The sequence below is a fragment of the Cornus florida genome, unplaced genomic scaffold (genome assembly GCF_030987335.1).
Source record: "Cornus florida cultivar Cherokee Brave unplaced genomic scaffold, ASM3098733v1 CherokeeBrave_3.0.0_Hap2_Chr10, whole genome shotgun sequence".
In the NCBI taxonomy this organism is placed as follows: domain Eukaryota; kingdom Viridiplantae; phylum Streptophyta; class Magnoliopsida; order Cornales; family Cornaceae; genus Cornus; species Cornus florida.
This window is the reverse complement of record NW_026775580.1, coordinates 115,102,425-115,121,189: the sequence shown is the minus strand read 5'-3', so window position 1 is coordinate 115,121,189 and position 18,765 is coordinate 115,102,425. Positions and strand designations below refer to the sequence as shown.

Genomic DNA, 18,765 nt, shown 5'->3' with positions numbered 1-18,765 from the left:
TCGTCAGCACCTTTGATATGTAGAAGCATAGCTGGAAGGTATAACAATTTTTGAAAATGCGAGTGACTAAATAGCTTAATATTGACAGATTTTCCAACACATTCAGTATCATTTAAATTTTCTGTTTAAACTAAACTCCTTTTAGAAATCAGGCCAACTTCCAACTAGATTCCAACACCTGCACCAATTCTTCAAAAGAAAAGACAGTACGCCCATGTACCAGAGGTGGACATGATAATAACTCAGCTCTGGATCATTTTAGTTTTCCATTTAAACTTTCATTGACTTCTAATACTGCACCTCCTTTTTTTGTCCCCAGCCATACTCTAAAAAATTCTCCAAATGTGAATTATAAACTTACTATTATTTCTTCTGAATAATAGCTATCACATAAAAACACTTCACTACCACTTACAGGATAAAGAACAGAACTGATAAACCCTTGCTCAAAGCAAGCTACATGATTTAAAACAAATTCAGAAAAAAGAGATCAAATAACATTCTTATACACACCTGGAGATTGATGATGATAATGAATGGCAGTCTTTTTCCAGCTTCTGACTGGATTGAAAAAACATTATTAGAGAAAACAATCACATTTAGAAACATGAACATATTAATCGAAAGTCCAAAAAAAGGGCATATATTTTCAAGTCCAATGGAATCATCTTTCACGGTGCCATATAATCTCAAGAAAGCATTTTATTTTCCAGTTTGATGGAAACATCTATCATTATGACATATAATCTCAATAACACATTATTTTCAAGCACTTAACAAAACCACAATAATCCTACATAAATCAATTTTAAAATAATACAAAAACAATGGCTGAGTCAGACAATTTTAGTGTTTGGATGCTCCCAACGAACTACAGTACTACATGAACCACCCTTTAAGCCTTGTCAGACATTGTATTGTGAGACTTTTCTCAATACAACAGCCGAGGGGTACACTCACGGTGAGAGCACCCCCAAGATAGCTTTTCCATATCATAATCCATCAAGCAGAGCTTCTTTTATGAGCACAAGTGGAGCAAATTTGTACTAATAAAAAACAAAATTTACACGAAATGGCATATCGTAACGTTGTGTCTCAATATCCCTATTGTATTCATGAACAGATTTGGGAAGAAAATCTATCTGTTACCTGAACAAGAGAACTGGGATGCAATGCAACTTTAGGGATGCTATTGTCAACCTTAAACCAGTCAACGGCTAAGAGTTTAAGAAGAGGATCCCCTCCTGTCACCTGTAAATAGGTTAAACATAAATTAGTCGATATATAACATAATCAATTTAATCTTGTATTATCAAAAAATAGGATGCAAACTTATATTGTAATCTATTGTAACTTTTTAACGAATTAGGATCACTATATACTATCTCCAATTTTGTTGCAATTGACAAGCTATCCGATTTTTCTAGTTGGTTCATACTGCTTGATCAAACAATGAATGAACATAGCAAAGAAAGGAAGCAGAAAGTTGGATGGAGAGATATAGCTCTAACAGTTCAATTATTAAGAATAAATATGAGACCTCAAAAAAAAATAATAATAATAAAATAAAATAAAGAGAGAAGAAAAACAACAGCAACAACTTGGAGTGACATAAAAATTCAAAAACCACACTCAGAGAATATCAGCCAGCACAAAACCTTTGTCAACATCATTTTTATATTAATATGAAAACACTCTTCTCCATACTCCCCTTCAAGTAGGGTTCAAATCATTCTAAAGCAGAGAAAACACCAACCTTAGAGTTATCTTTCAGATAAGTTTTCCCTCGGATCATGAATCCCGTACCGCTTGGAGATGTCCAACAGTTATTGTCAGTCTCATCCTTCCCAAGGCGCAGCGAACCACGAAAATAGCTTGGATCAAGAATGATTGGAGGTACAGTTGTATCTAATTCCTTTTTTGAATCTGGAGATGTAGCCAAAAAAGAAGCTAAAAACTTTAAACTAATAACAAGATAACTATAAAAGGAAAAAAGAATAACAGATCACTGTATTACATAAAACTTTACATTATTAGCAAGGTCAGATCACTGTATTACATAAAGCTTTACATTCATCAGTAGTGACAATCATAATATGTTGCATCAGATTATACTTGTCACCAACATATGGATAAGATTTTTTCCGGAATCATTTGAAAAAGAAAAAAAACCATGTTCTATATGAAATAGGGAAGAATAGTTTGGAATTTGTCATAGTACACTATAAGAATGAAAAATCCCGTATTCCATGCAAGGACCGTCAAGTCCGATAAAGGAAAGTTCGTACATTTCAAAAAGTAGTATTCCAAACCAGAAGAAAATCCTTTGTGGTTTACACATATGCTCTTGACATTAGTGTGAAGGGCACCGTCAGTAAAAACATACACTTGAAATAAACAGATCTCCCCTTGATGAAAATACACAAGTTGCAATACTATGTATTTACGTCTTTAGCAAAAAGGAGAAAACCTGAAGTTCGCCTCAAAGCCAAGCTTGCAATGGCCCATGACACATTCTTCAACTTAACTTTTTTGCTCTGACAAAGTAGAAAGAACATGATGAATTTCCTAAGGCCTTTGATATGATACTCTTTAGTATGTTCAATCAAAAACCAACAGTTCCAATTTCCCACAAAAAGAAAGCAGAAGAGTGCAAACCTTACTATCGAGCTCTATCTCGTTATCACTGTCATCATCTTCTGATGATGAATCAGCAGCAATTGCATCATAAAACTCATCCGCTACTTCTGCATCATCATATTCACTATTGGATGCAGAAATATCAGAAATTTTTGAATGGACAACGGTGGTTGAAGACTCAAATGAGAGTGCAGGACTAGCTCCAATATATGCCTTCAAACCTGGACAATCAAGAACCATGAGAAAATCACACCGGTTAATTGACCTTTTAAGAACAATTGTTCAACAATATAAATGACAAGATTTGTGAAATTTTCAAGCATTCATTGTGATCTAGCATTAATACAATTATACTTTAAATTAGTTTTAGAGCTACAAAGCATTTCCCAGAAATGCAATAATTTATATATTTCTCACTATTGCTAACAAAAAATTAAAACAATATATATATATATATATATATATTTAGTTGGTTTCCATCATAGAATATAAAAAAAATTAACACTCATATCAGTCTGACTCATGCGATCTTATTTGAATCATTGACAAACCTGTGTTCTTTCCTTTACATTTTCTCTTGGTTTTCCATTATTAAGTTTTTGCATGTTAGTACTAGTATATTGTTACAATAGTAGAATTGTCCCAAATTAAACAGAAAATTTACTCTCACTTCTCATGTCTTTCATTTTATCCATCAAATTTGTTCCCATATCACTCTTATCAAAAAATAAATAAATTCCACTGTACAGTAGTGATGCCTCCTAAGCCATGGAGGATGCCTCCTAAACAGAAACTTTACTCTCACTTCTCGATTTTTAGGAGGCATCCACCATGGTTCTTGAGAATTGTATTGCCAAGGAGATTTTGAAGCAGCAATATGATAGGTGTGTTAACAACCATCTACTCCAAAAGCTTAAGCTGTTAGAGAGTAACTTCAACACGCCCCCTCACGTGTGGCCTTCTTTTGGTCCAACACGTGTTTTTCAACTTTTTAATTAGGGTGACGGTGAGGTTTAAACTCAAGACCTTTTGGCTCTGATACCATGTTAACAACCATCTACTCCAAAAGCTTAAGCTGTTAGAGAGGGTGTAACTTCAACCAAGTGAAAAGAGAAAAAAGAAAATCAGATAATCTAGTCACTCTACAGGAGTGATTTAGAGTAAAAGGGATCTACAAATGGACTTTGTTTAATCTCCACATTAAACAAAGAGCCCAATTTATTGGCAAGAAGAGGAGCTTTACCGAGGATTTTTTTAAGGGAATTTTCACTACCCATATGGAAAAATTTTAGGATATGCCAGTTTCATAAATACATTTAATTCATTAACCGGATGTTGGGAAACTCAGTGTTTGTGCTCTAATAAATGAAGGACTAATAATCCCTTTTTTTTTTGTAGTTTCCCAGTATATTATTACGTCTTTTTATCATCCTTGATTCCTTTCCATTGAAGTACCAAGAAGTGAAAAATAAACCAGGTGCATCATATTTGTGTTACAAATGGCATATTGACCATAGAAATTCAGTCTTAAAGAGGTTTAAATGATCCTGAGATCACTGGAGGTGGTTTAGCCAATCTGGTGTCTACCATGTGTATGAATAATGTAGAAAGTGTCCCTCATGAAGTAAAGGATTATGATTGGTTGGGGCCCACCTATCCTTGGTCTCCTCGAAACTGCTTGTTTTACCAGTTCATACAGACACACAAGAAATGACAAGTATAACCAACCTGAAACTTGGTTCAACAATGCATAAGGAACAGTCTTTTCGAACTTTGAGCATTGATTATTCTTCCATCTACTCCAGCCAACAGAATGCAACTCCAGTGTTAGTGTCACAAGGCAGCTCGCGGCAGTTGAACCATGGGATGTGTTAAAATTTCTGATCTCCCATGTAGAAGCTAAAATGAAAATGCATAAAGGTCAAGAGCAATCAAATTAAAGGGATAAAAGAGCAACCAATAAATTAACGAAAATACAAAACAAGTGAAGCGTCTCAATGATTGAAATGAATAGCATGCACCACCGCATTAGCAATTTCTTAAGGCTTCATAAGAAACTAATGTTACTAACCTAGTGATTTTATAGGCCATCTTATACTTCATTTGGTAGGAGGGACGGAGAAATGGAGGAACGTGATAGGAGGAAGGGTGGAAGAAGCATTCCCAAGAAAAGGGAGTGTGCTCATCTCTCCTATTGTTGACTTGAGTGGAAGGGAAGAAGAGGTGATATTATTATTTTACCCTTATACAATAAATTATTTAAATTAATACACTTAAATGCGGGTGTCTAAGTTTTTTTTATCTTATCCAACAAATAATTTTTCTCTCTACTTTTCCTCTCACTTTTGGATGGAATCAAAATGGAGAGTCTGGAGGGATACTTCATCCCTCTCCCATCCTTCTCCTCTTTCTCTACGTCTACCTGACAGTGGAATATTGTTTCATCCCTCCTCTCTTCCATCCCTCCCAATTCCTTCCCTCCAACCAAATGTGGCTAAAACTAAAATGACAAAACCAAATTCAAGTAACCGAGTCCAGGCAGCTAATGATTTATTAGATCAAACTAAAATAAGGCAGTTTCTTGTAGTACAGAAGGAACAGCAAATCCAACCAAGGGTTAAATCTCTCCTTTTCACTCTCTTGCATAAAAAATGCTTTAAAAAGGTGAAAACCAGATGCCCAAGATCCAAAACAATGAAAACTCTGTGCTAGAAACTTCATCACATGCAAAGTTCAGCCTTTAAAATTAAGTCTTTTATTTTTAATGTTTATTTTATTGATTAAATTTTTTATTTTTCATTTATAACAAAATGTATCCCGCTCCCTCTGGGGGTGCAACTAATACCTTCGGATATCCACCACAGGCATTGGATAAGCTTAGAGAGGAGGTTTTTTATGTCCCCTGGAATTGAACACACTCTAGGTCACATCGAGAGGCCTTAGGCCAACTTGGCTACCCCATGGGAGTTAAATTTGGCCTTTTTCCTTAAAGGCAAGAATATAGAATTATGTTATTAGATTCGCATATTGAAAAGCAGCAATTTAAACTATAATTCAAGGGGATGAAAAGCTAAGCATGCCATTAAAAGCAATTCAAAACAATGAATACTCCAGGAAAAAAAGAAAAAGAGTTTTTACAAAGGGAAATTCTTACGGTTAATTTTTATACGTCGGTATCCAGATTTTGGAGGTCGCTTCTTATGCACAGTTGGAAATTGCAATATTGCTGCATCAATAAATGCATAACAACTTTCAGTAAAGAGAACAGGTAAAAAATGTTGTATTTGTTGTATTCAAAGAGGAGATAGTTTCTGAGTTCTGAAAATGAATACAACAAAAACTTGTCATCTTTCTAGAAAATGTAACTACACCTGAAAATAAAAGATAATAGAGAAATGTATTTTGATTGAGGAAACAACCACAGTTAAGGCCAAAAAGTTTCAAAGTAAGCACCAAGAACTATAGTTTGCTTCCACTATAGAGCTTGAGGAAGAGAGATAAACTTTTTCCCCCTTTTGCCTTTTACTATGGCCACGGAGGCCTTAAATAAAATGAATGGTAGAACAGTGAGTTTGGGCATACAAGAGGCTTTTCAATAGGTGCTGTTGGCAGAGTTCCCATCTCAATATCACATAATATCTTTGAGCGGTGAATGGTGATACATTTATCTTCTATGGAGTTGGGAGGAACAGTTGAGATACGTTCAATACATTTTGTTGTGCTTTTTGAGGCAATGTCGAATTTGTAAGTGATTCATAAAAGTAAGCTAATTCATGTAACAGATGTGAGGAATCGAGTTGTCAGTCTGAGAATTTTGTGTGTATGGTGGATCCCTCTATGCTCTTTACTTGGACCTTTCTCTAGGTTCATTTCTTAAGGCAACCTAGGCGTGGGATGCAGCAGTTACACGATTAAAGACTGGAGAAGGGATTGGAAGGTTGGAGGGGGCAAATAATCATCAAAAGAGGACAAATAGGCTCTTATAAAAAGTACATTTTTTTTTTTTTTTTTTTTTTTTTTTTTGACAAGTCTTATAAAAAGTACAGTACTATTTTGAAGACTCCTGATGTAATTTTTATCTTCCCCCTGGTCTCGATATCCATCTAGAGAAGCTTCAGAAATTCTTTCTACACTGAGGTTTGTGCAAGGAATCACAAGGTAAATTGGGATACAATTCGTGTGCCCCTGAAGGAAGATTTGTATCAAAAAGTTTATATATATAGTTTAACCAAGTCCTAACAGACAAATGATTGTGGAGATATGCTCTGAAAGAAGACCAGCAAAGGGGATTGGATTTCTAGAAAGACTAGGAATCCATATAGAGTGACACTGTAGAAGGTGATCGCGAAGAAACGAAAGAAGTAATCCTATGTCAGATCAGGAATGGCTAATGGCAAAAGGATGAGGATGGTAGGATTTTTTTCTGCATATATGTTTCCCTCAGAAAGTTCTTTCCTGGCCTTCAGAATATTGCTGAAATAAGGAAGCATATATTGCATACTTCGCCAGGATTTCTCAGAGGGGTATTGTGCTAGAAGACTAGAACCCAAGGTGTAGAAAGAGATGCTTTCTAGAGCAGTCAGGATTAAGAGTTGGAACTTGTAGATGAGTTTCTTTAGACGCTTTTCAGCACCAATATATATACGCATGGAGGAGATACTTTGGGATAAAAGACTACAGGAAATAGCATCTCAGAAAGAACCAAATATGGGGTAAAGTGTTGGAAAAGGTGGAGAGTTTGAGGTGTTTTGGTAAGTGTTTGTTTAACTATTCCAATGATTCCCCTTTTGGAAAGAAAATATAACTTAACCATTGAGTTTTTCTTTTTCGTCTTTCAACAACAAAATCCCAGACTGACTTTGCTTTAAAAGAGCAATCAGAGCGCACCCCAAAAAAAAAAAGGAAAACAATCAACTTTGCACCTTGAGCCAAAGCCGCAGCATCACCAATCTCCTCCCATGGTATCACATCCAACTTGCCCAGCTTCACCCAGAACTCAGGAACTGCCTCAAGGAAAGTAGACACCACATATAGAGTGAAGGTACTTCCAATCAAACCCTACCAATACCCCTCTATATTAAAAACCTCAAATAAGATTGACACCCTCAAATTTTGCAGGTTAAAGCCTCCATCACAAGAATAGAAATCAAAGGGATTTCCTTGATTCAATCTTCTAGAGGATCTAATAAGGCCAAAGGAAGAGCCTAAATAAGATCTAGAGTGAACATGAAGAAATAAACCAAGACATTTCCACCCCAACAAGCGCCCAAAGACCTACTAAGCAAAAAAAAAAAAGTCAAAACTAGATGTTGTAAAGGAAATCAGAAGATAATTGTTCCTTTGCGATCCCTCATGCCAACACCAACTAAATAGAAGCATCACTGCTGCTGAATGCTGATTGGAGTATTTTGATGCTTTACTCGCAACTGCCCTGCAACTGCCCTATGATACTTTGGGAAATAATATGCCTACGGCTGAGCATGGTGCTCAGATTGAATTTCTTTTCAAATTTCGGAATGATAAGGGCTAATTTTACCATTAACAGAAACAGGCCATGGCATATTCTTAAATATGAGACAAAGGAAAACTACCTTGTGTGTCATGTAATCCTGTTACATATATGCACATAGAATAACAGGAATTTTTAGATCAGAGATTAAACTGAAATCTCTTACTATATGTTCCATCTTGTCCGCGAAACCACTGCCTAGAGAAGACAAAATCCCTCTTAGAATGCCATCTGCAAAACAAATTGAGAATGAGGTATTAACAAAAGAATCAATAAGAAGTTCCTACGAAGACCAGATAAAGAAAAACCCGACTTTCAAAAGGGAAAAGCTACACTGAGGGTGCCCTCGTCGCTGTTGGATCGGAAAGCTGTGACGTCAGCCATGTAATCCAACAGCAATTAGGGCACAAGCTCATTGCGCACCCTAGTGACAGACTTGTTCTTTTCACAACTTGGTTCATTCTCTTTGAAATTCTCTCTATAATCATCAGAAGAGGGGGGTGGGGTGGGGTGGGGTGGGGTGGGGTGGGGGGGGGAGAACAATACAAGTGATGGATTATTATAAAATAATTTTTTTAAAATGCACCATGTAATTATGGTAGCATAGTGATTCTCAAATTTCAGAAAATGTAGGTCTTAGAACATGCATATATCTAAGTCGAATTGCATGTGAGCTCAAGAAGTTAAAGACTTCAAAAAAACTATATCCTTCATCATTTTCCACTTGTATGTATACCAGACTGCCAAATTGCCAATAGAACCCAAAATGATAGGAAATTAGGAGTGAAATCTTTTTACCAAAGTGTTAAAGTTCCTGAAGGTAAAGCTTGCAAGATAACTGTTTCAACAGACCCCACCACTACAAAACACATCGCAAAAGGAGGTAATGGGACAGAAATATTTGGTTTTTTCAGTTCCATCTGAATGTCAATTCTAAGAAGACAGCCAAAAAACATGAATTGATAAAGATTGTCGCTTTTACAGCTACTCTTCCCTTTGTAAAAGGACCACTCACAAGGAGCAAGATATAATAGGGAAAAGACAAGGAATATCCATAAAGAGAGAATTTTTAGTTCTCTATTTTCTTTTTCACTATCATTATTATACTTTTTTATAAAAATATAAATGTGTGTGTGTGTGTAGAGCATTTGTGGCAGCATCCATAATGCCCAAAGAAATAAAAAAAGCAATTTTTTTAAGTATTATTTTTTAATCCTGGCAGATAACACATGCAGCCATGCACCCACATGCCCCTTGGGGACTTGAATCCTCAACCTTCCATCCACTTTGGAAGGTGAGAAAGTACCACTAAGCTATAGCCAACTCATCTAGAGATAAAATTGGCCAGATTCAAGAGATTAATATAAGAACTGGATGCACTTGATTAGCATATTGGGTTTATTAAATGGTATTTGAGGTTAAGCTAATATATGCTGCATAAGAAGTGGGAGGCCTTCGCTTGCTCATTTGAAGGGGCACATATATAGAACGCATGCAAAAGCTTAAAGCAAGAAGTTAATGGATAAATACCACTCTTCCTTCCACCAACACTTAGTTTAGTGAAGAGGTGATCAGGTGTCAATTGTCAAATGAGACTCACGCTTCCTATCAGATGGGGCTATGCAAGTAGGTTGCAGGGGATTTTTTCAAATTATTAGATTTGAAGTGGGAATGAGCAGAGGCTGCAGTTCCAGCAAGATCACAATGGCGCGTTCAATAAATGTGAATTTTCGAAAACTCTTCACAACTGTAGTTTATAGAGAGCAGTGGTTGCAAACCAAATTAGATTCAAAGACGCCAGTGTAGGCACCCAGTTTTGTGTGTGCCTAGCAGGAAAGGTAATTGGAGGTGGTTAAGTGGTTTCTAGTTTGTTGTACACCTCCACAGCATTTGGGTATCAAATGACTCCTTGAGGAAAATTCCTTTTTCTTTTTTTTTGTGTGTGTGTGTGTGTGTGTGTGTGTTGGGGGGGGGGGGGGGGGGGGGGGGGGGGTGGGTTCCACTAACTTCTCTAGAAAAGCTATGAGCTGTACGAGGCGAAATTCTCATATATGGTTCTCAGAGTCAGGGGCTTATTTGTTGTTACTTATATAATGTCGGGGCTTATGTGAAATTTCTGAAACTTGTTATTATAAATAGAATGTGGTGGAAGGATGAAAATATTCTTTCATTCTTTCTCTCTTCCCCATCTCTCTCTCTTTTTCTCTCATCCGCTTTCTTCTCTTTTTCTTCTTCTTTATCACTTACTCTTGATTTAAATATATCTTAAAGTCAACATGGTATCAGAGCATGGTTTGTAAAGCTCTAGGTGTGTAGTTGGAACCTTAGGGTTTTGAAGAGATTCCAAGATGGGATTTGTTTGCAAGGAAGTAGTGTCAATCACATCTACACGTACCACGGATCCAACTCCACAATGAGTTGGCTGGGGGTTACAGGGGGCAGCTCGCCCCTGCACGGCTGGTTTTTTTTTTTTTGTGTTCGTGGGGTTCTGCAACAGCGCTTTTTCTTCGTCGTTGGCAATTCTGGTATGGTCTACTTTGTTGCTTTCTAAGGTTTGTGTGGTGACTGTGTGGTCGTTTTATTATGCATCTCAAAAGATGGTAATCTTTCTAGTTGAAGTTTGTGTGTTAAAGAGGTGGTTCTCTACGTATTTTATTGTTGTTTTGGTTTCTGAGGATTGTATACCCAGAAACTGTTTGATAAAATGTCTGGCTCAGAGGTGACTTCAAAAGAAGCTAGGTCTTCGCCTAATCTGACTCCAGTATTGGGAGGTAGTAGTAATCACCATCCAGGCCTTTGAATTATGATTGTTAGGCTGGATGAGACGAACTATATGGAATGAGCTCAATCTACTCGTATGCATATCACTGGTCGTAGGATGATTGACCATATCGAAGGGACTGTCACTGAGCTCAATCTACTCATATGCATATCACTGGTCGTAGGATGATCGACCATATCAAAGGGACTGTCACATATCCCTCCAAGAATGATCCTGAATTCAAAGAGTGGAGTGCAAATAATGCACTAGTTATGACGTGGTTGTTGCAGTCAATGCAGCCACAGATCAGCAAAGGGTTTTTGTTTGTGAAAACAGCTAAAGAGCTATAAACGGCTGTGGAAGAGACGAATTTTTCGGTTGGTAATTTTGGAAAACTGTATGAACTCCAACAACAGATTTCAAGATTCAAGCAGGAAGACCAAACTCTTGCTACATATTACCACACTCTGTGTGCTAAATGGGAAGAGTTAGATCACTACCAAGACAACATACCTGTGTGTGCAGCTGATGTTAAAGCATTTCATGCTATAGTAGAAAGGAATCGAATCTATGAGTTCTTGGGTGGTCTGCATCCGAGATACGAACATGCCAGGGTACAAGTGTTAGGCAAGTATCTAGCCCCTACTTCTGTTAGCAATGTGTTTTCAAATATCAAGGCTGAGGAGAGTAGAATGAAGGCTATGTTTGCACCTGTATACACTAAGCCTGAGTCGGGAGTACCATTGTCTGAGAGCTTTGCTCTTGCCACACAACAATGGATCAAGCCCAATCCTCTGAAAGGAGGGAAAAATGATAACAAGAGCAATTTGAAGTGTGATCACTGTGGGCGTACGCGCCACACTACAGAAACATGCAGGAATCTACACGGGCACCCTACTCCAGCTCATGCTCATGCAAATGTTAGGCCAAGGCCTGTTCTATTTAAGGGGTTATCTATGGCTCTACTGGTCATGACTCCTCAGGGCCACTGAGTTCTTTGTCCGGGGCTGAACTTCATGCTCTCTGACATCTACTAGCCCAAAATGCCTCCATTTCCACCTCTAACTTCACTCAGACAGGCACCTCTCATTCGGCACATCAGGTTTCCACATTATCTGGTGTGCCACCCTGGATCATTGATTCAGGAGCCACTAATCATATGACTAGTATGGCATCTGATTTTTCTTCGTACAGTATATGTTCTGGTAGGGATAAGGTAAGAGTGGTTGATGGCACCTTCACATCCATTGCGGGGAAGGGCACTGTTTCTGCCACTCCTAATCTTACCTTATCCTCTGTTCTTTATGTCCCAAAGTTTACCAATAACCTCATTTCTGTCAGTCACATTACAAACTCACTGTGTGTTTCAGGACTTGGACACGGGGAAAACGATTGGAAGTGGACTTTAGGACAATGACTTGTATTTGCTGAACGCGAGGCCAACTTCTTATTATGTTGCAAATCAATCTAGTGTGAGGAATAGTAATGTCAATAAAGATTTGTTAATGCGATGGCATAATAGACTAGGTCGATCATTTACCTCTTCCTGTTTCGAAGCATGTGCTTCCTCAGTTTGCTTCTGTTGAATCTTTTGAGTTAAATTGTGAAACATGCGTTTTTGCCAAACAATGTCGTGTTTCTTATCCTACTAGTATTAATAAAAGTACAGCTCATTTGCAGCTTGTTCATTCTGATGTGTGGGGTCCTGAATCTATTATTTCGTTACTTGGTTTTCGTTACTTTGTTGTGTTTGTTGATGACTTTAGTCGATATACTTGGCTTTCTCTTATGAAAACCAAAGATAACGTTCATTCCATTTTTAAAACCTTTCATAGGATGGTATGTACTCAGTTTGGTTGTCCCCTCAAAATCCTTCGATCTAATAATGGAGGAGAGTTTATGTATGGTGGTCTTACCTCCTTTTTTGCTGATAATGGGATTGTCCATCAAACCTCTTGTGTCGATACACCACAACAGAACGGTGTAGCTGAAAAAAAAACACCATCATTTTATGGAGGTGACCCGTTCTCTTCTAATTAGGATGGGAGTGCCTAAAAGTTATTGGGCTGTTGCAACCTTAACAGCTACATACCTTATCAATTGCATGCCTTCTAAGGTTCTTGGCTATCAATCCCCCTTCCCTGTCTTACACCATGACACAGCCTTGTTTACTGTCCCCTCCGGGAGTGTTTAGTTGTGTTCGTTATGTTCACATTCATCATCGCAAGGACAAAATGGACCCTAAGGCAATCCGATGTGTCTTTCTTGGATACTCCGCCATCAGAAAGGGTATCGGTGTTATAACCCTACCACTCATTGTCGCTTTGTCTCAATAGATGTTACATTCTTTGAGTCTGTTTGAATCCATTGTCCATTCAGAGGGAATGCCCCTTTCCTTTGCTTGTTCCCATTCAGGAGGAGGTTCCCATTCAAGGGGAGCTTCTTACTAAGGTGCCTATGTCCGCCTAACACTAATGATTTGTAGTAGGGAAAGCAGCCAATTGTCTACACTAGGAGGGCAAAACAAGTTATTGACTCACCCTGGGACCAAGAAGTCTCCCTCGATCCAGGTAATTCCTTAGTTGACATGGATACTCCTGATTCTTTTCCCAATAGCATTCGTGTTGATCTTGATGTCCCTATTGCCTATCGTAAGGGTGTTCGTAGTTGTACAAAACATCCCATATCTCAATTTATATCCTATGGTGCCTTATCTCCAACCTATCGTGCTTTCACTTCGTGTATATCCTCTGTATCTGTTCCTTCTAGTGCTTCAGATGCTCTTAGTCAAACTCCATGGAAGAAAGCTATGCTTGAAGAAATGAAGGACCTTGAGAAGATTGGTACTTGGGATATTGTTCCATTACCTAGGGGTAAGAAACCAGTAGGCTACAAATGGGTCTACACAATAAAGTATCATGCAGATGGAACAATTGAGAGATATAAAGCTCAATTAGTTGCAAAGGGCTTCACTCAAACCTATGGAATTGATTATCTGGAAACATTTGCTCCAGTTGCCAAGATGAACTGTATAAGCATTCTTTCTTTGGCAACTAATTTGAATTGGCCCTTGCATTTGCTAGATGTAAAGAATGCTTTCCTTCATGGTGAATTGGAGGAAGGGGTGTATATGACTATGCCAGCAAGGTTTAAGCTTGCTAATGGTCAGAATTTAGTGTGCAAGCTAAATAAAGGCTAGTATGGGTTAAAGCAGTAGCCACATGCTTGGTTTTAAAGGTTCAGCACTGCTGTGAAAAGAGTAGGGTACACAGAGTCAAGCAGATCATACTCTCTTCATCAAATAGCATCAGGGCTGCACCATTGCCCTTATTATGTTGATGATATTGTTATCACTGGAAATAATCTAGAAGAGATTTGTTGAATGAAGTCATTCGTGGGGACAAAGTTTGAGGTTAAAGACCTCGGATCATTGAGATACTTTCTTGGCATCGAGGTGTGAAGATCGAAGAAAGGGGTGTTCATTTCTCAACGGAAGTATGTGTTAGATTTGTTAGCTGAAACAGGCTAGCTTGGAGCTAGACCTATTGATATTCCCATTGAGCATAACCATAGGCTTAATGATGTAGATGGAAACCCATTAGATGATGTGGGAAGATATCAGCAATTGGTTGGGAGACTGATTTACTCATCTCTCACGCACCCAAATATTGCCTACGGTGTTAGTGTGATTAATCAGTTTACGTAGGCTCCACGTACACCTCACCTTGAGTCAACTCATCATGTTCTTCGCTACCTCAAGGGTTCACCTGGTAAGGGGATATTGTTTGGCAATCATGGCCACTTGCGTGTTGAAGCCAATACTGATGTTGATTGGACAGGGTCTGTGACTGTACAGATCGACGATCTACTTCAGGATATTGCACATTTGTTGGAGGTAATCTTGTTTCATGGCAAAGCAAGAAACAGTCTGTAGTAGCTAGATCTAGTGCAAAGGTTGAGTACAGATTGATGGCACATGGAGTTTGTGAGTTGTTATGGCTACGTACGATGTTGGGTGAGTTGGGTTATCCTGTTCACGAGTCAATGAAGTTGTATTGTGACAACAAGGCTACTATTAGCATTGCCCACAATCCAGTTCAACATAACAGGACAAAGCACATTACAGTCGATCGACACTTTATGAAGGAAAAGCTTCGTCTTGGGCTGATTTGTACTCCATACGTCAACACACATGATCAGGTTGCTGATGTTTTGACTAAGGGTGTGAGCAAAACCTGCTTACAAAATATGTTAGTCAAGCTGGGTATGATAGATATCTCTGCACCAGATTGGAGGGGAGCGTTGTCAGGGGCTTATTTGGTATTACTTATATAATGCTGGGGCTTATGTGTAATTTCTTAAACTTGTTATTACAAATCGAATGTGGTGGATGGATGAAAGTATTCTTTCATTCTTTCTCTCTTTCCCATCTCTCTTTCTTTTTCTCTCATCCGCTTTCTTCTATTTTTCTTCCTCTTCTTTATCACTTGCTCTTGATTTGATTATATCTTAAAGTCAACATCTAGCACATCAGGTACTTTCTACGTTTAGATGTATGAGAAAATATTTGAACATCGACATCATGGGGAAGAAATGAAAAGCAAAAGTTCCTCTCAATTGATTTTTTATGTGCAGGGAGTGTGGATGAAACAATGAAGCATTTGGAGATACATTGCAAAGTGGCTCAGGAGAGCGGCCCCTTCTCCCTCATTGATACTTTGGAACTTATTGTTTCATGCCTTGCTTGACAACAGAGAAATTGCGGCATTGGCAAGGCTGTAGAGTGAAGAAAAAGGTTACAGATATTTTGGCAGGTTCAGCGATTATGCTAATTATAGTGTTTATAGAAAAAAGTGTAAAAAACAGCTATGGAAGGATGGAAATTCCCATCTTCAGACTCCAACTTAAAGCATTTTATGAATAGTTCCCTTAGTTTTTGGCTTTCTTGGAAGATCAGTTCTAATAGATTCTTTTGCTCTTTTACCATAGTTGTTAAAGGCTCAGGGCGCAATTCACAAAAGGCCTTCTATTGCCTAAGCGCAAGGTGCAGTATAAGGCGCATCGCGAGCCTAATCGAAGTAAGTCGTGTGTATAGAATAATAATGCACATTTAAACATATATTATTATATATATTCATAATCAAGCAGTAATTGCAGTTAATGGAAGCATTGAACCATAAATTTATCAATTTTGTCAAATATTTCATAAAGTTAAACAATACGATATGTGATATAGAACCTTTTAATTTAGTAGTCATCAAGTAAAAAAGAAAATGATATGAATAAATGATTAAAAAATACAACCTTTTTTAATCCTGGAGCCTCCTAAAAAGCGTGAGCCAAGGACTTCGTGTGAGCCTGATTGAAGGGGCCTGGCCTGTAGTAGGTCGAGGCGCACTAGCTGAGCCTTGACGAGGCTGGGGCTTTTTTGGTGCCTAAGCGTGCCTTTAACAACTATGCCTTTTACTGAGTGATATGGGTTTTTAGTTTCACTGTTTTATAAGTACAATGTGTATACTTAGCTGATACATGGGTTGTGTGGTTGCGCTCCCTTGGCACTCATTAGAGAATTACTTTTATTTTCAATTTCTAATTTTTGTTGCCACTCCAATTCACAGAAAGTAGATCTTAGGTATAGTTATTGTTCAAGTGATTTGCAATCAAAAAGCAATGTTCTACCAGTACTCGTATTAAAGCATCGGTTTAGATGTCGAAAAGAAATAAGGGTAGTTTAGTCAATATAGAAAATAAGGATGCTATACCATTTTACAAACTACTGGGGAATCTCTGGTCATTGGATCACATAAAACTCTAACAAGAGCCTTGTAATAGACTGACTTCTTTAACAGCTACTCCTTTTTCTCTCCTTGTACCATCTGTTTTAAATGATGAAACTTGGAATTCAACCTACTGACTTTAAGAGGAGTAGATCTTATCACATGAGAGATGGGTTTCAACACCCTCAATGTGTTCCAAGGGAAGCAGGTAAAATTCCTACCAGTTCCAGCTGCTTTCTTTGCACTTTAAATCACACAATTGTCACATTTTCACCTATTTCTCATCCAGAAAAAGAAAAAGGAAAAGTTTAAAATTTCCACCTAAGGATTTGTTTAACTACTTATTTAAAGTAAATTGACAGATCTAATAACCCTCAATCAATAAACATAGGATACTAAATAATAGTATTTTTTAATATTACCCACAAAACCCTCACTAAAGTAAAATGGCATTTTTTTTAGTAAACACAGGAGAAACATCTTTTACAAACACATGCCAAATTTTTTTTTTTTCCTGAATAACACATGCCAATCAGGAACTCAAAAAAAAATGACAAAAATCTGAAAGATTTCTAGTATTTAGTTATATCAACATAATTTGAAGACAATCATCTAAATTTTCATTGACAATATTATCTAGTGCAAGGCTTAAAATGAAGATAAAAATAAAATAGTGAACTGAATTCCATGGTTACTGAGGCAACAATCTATGTACAAAAAGAGAAATGCAGAACTACATTTTTCCCCGTGTGAAACGAGTCCTATAATTAAGATCACCTGACTAACAACTTTACGAAAACAGAACCACATTAACTACCAAAAACAGAAAATCGTGCTCATCAACTTTACCTAGTTAGATATCTTGGATCAAACATCCCATAGACAACATCATAATGGCCATTTAAGGAATCAAGTAACTCCAAGTCACCTGTCAATGTATCCCACCTGCAAAGATACTTACTAGATTGAGTTAAGTAGAATAAAAATGTACCAAGAACACAATCTTAGCAGCTTACTCATATCTCTGATGTCGATCAAGGTTCAGAACCACCTCAAAAACAGTATCTGCACTTGCACCAACAACAGCAACAGCCTTCACAAGTACACCTTTACCATTCTACAAGAAGTAAAGTACTTTTAAAGAATTAATTATTTATATATCAAGCACACTTAATTTCACAAATAAAAGAAGAAGAGGATAGCTATAAGACAGGAATATGCAGAATTTTTAATTTAGGCTTAACTAAAACAAGTCATGGTATACTTGCTGGAATGTTTGAACTGTAGTTGGGTCACAAGAAACTGCAGAAATAGATATATTAGGTGTTTTGGTTTAACTATCATAACGGTGGTAGCTATGGTGGAGTGGGGGAGCGAAGTGGGAGTCGCCAAGAGAGAAGGGTTGCAATAATCTTACATATGTAGCAAATGAATGGGAAACACTAGAGAGGAGGGATGTAGAGATGGATAGGGTAATGTTGTATGAATTGTTTCTTTTTATAGGTATGGATAGGGCAATGTTGTCAATGATTAATGTCATTATTTCAAGTACTTTGGAAGTATATCCATCAAACATCTTTCCTATTTCAAATTCCTTTCAAAGAATTTACTTCTGTAGAAGATTCCTGTTGAATGACTTTTAGGTGTTAGAAGCTCCTCCAACCACTACCTAGGGAATAGTGACGAGCAAAATTACATAGATGACTTCCTCTGTGGGTGCTTCATTCTTTTAGGTTCAAAAATCGGAGAATAAAGAAGATCATATTTTCAAGGGAGACAAAGATCCTCCTTTTAAAGGAGAATACAAACCCCTCCTTGAGTTTCTTTTCACGTGTATTTTCAGAGAAGTATGTAGTAGTATTCTTCGTTATTGTTATGGATAAATATCAATCTTGAATTTAGGCAAAAGAAGTTTTTGTCTCCAATTGGTTTATCATACAAAAATAAAACAAAGATATAAGAAACTATGATGAAACCAATACATGTCAAAATTTAATAATTAGCAGGTACCTTAGAGTTGACCACATCCTCGAGGATTCTAACACCTGAAAAGAAACCAAAAAATTAAATAAAAAATT

The 18,765-nt window shown here is 37.4% G+C and overlaps 1 protein-coding gene across 5 annotated transcripts in view; it reads right to left on the bottom strand.

Moving 5' to 3' along the window:
- Positions 1-18,765, bottom strand: part of LOC132277513 (protein ENHANCED DISEASE RESISTANCE 2-like) — a 41,509-nt gene that overhangs the window by 5,379 nt on the left and 17,365 nt on the right. For 4 of the 5 annotated variants that reach the window (XM_059779368.1, XM_059779367.1, XM_059779370.1 and 1 more), the window contains 11 exons: positions 18,698-18,732; positions 17,704-17,804; positions 17,537-17,647; positions 8,316-8,380; positions 5,795-5,866; positions 4,369-4,539; positions 2,659-2,861; positions 2,471-2,537; positions 1,757-1,926; positions 1,150-1,251; positions 514-561 (listed from right to left, as the gene is read on the bottom strand). In XM_059779368.1, coding sequence (XP_059635351.1) covers positions 514-561; positions 1,150-1,251; positions 1,757-1,926; positions 2,471-2,537; positions 2,659-2,861; positions 4,369-4,539; positions 5,795-5,866; positions 8,316-8,380; positions 17,537-17,647; positions 17,704-17,804; positions 18,698-18,732 — 1,145 coding nt within the window. The remainder of the gene's footprint in view (positions 1-513; positions 562-1,149; positions 1,252-1,756; positions 1,927-2,470; positions 2,538-2,658; positions 2,862-4,368; positions 4,540-5,794; positions 5,867-8,315; positions 8,381-17,536; positions 17,648-17,703; positions 17,805-18,697; positions 18,733-18,765) is intronic. The other variant, XM_059779369.1, reaches the window with a different exon arrangement.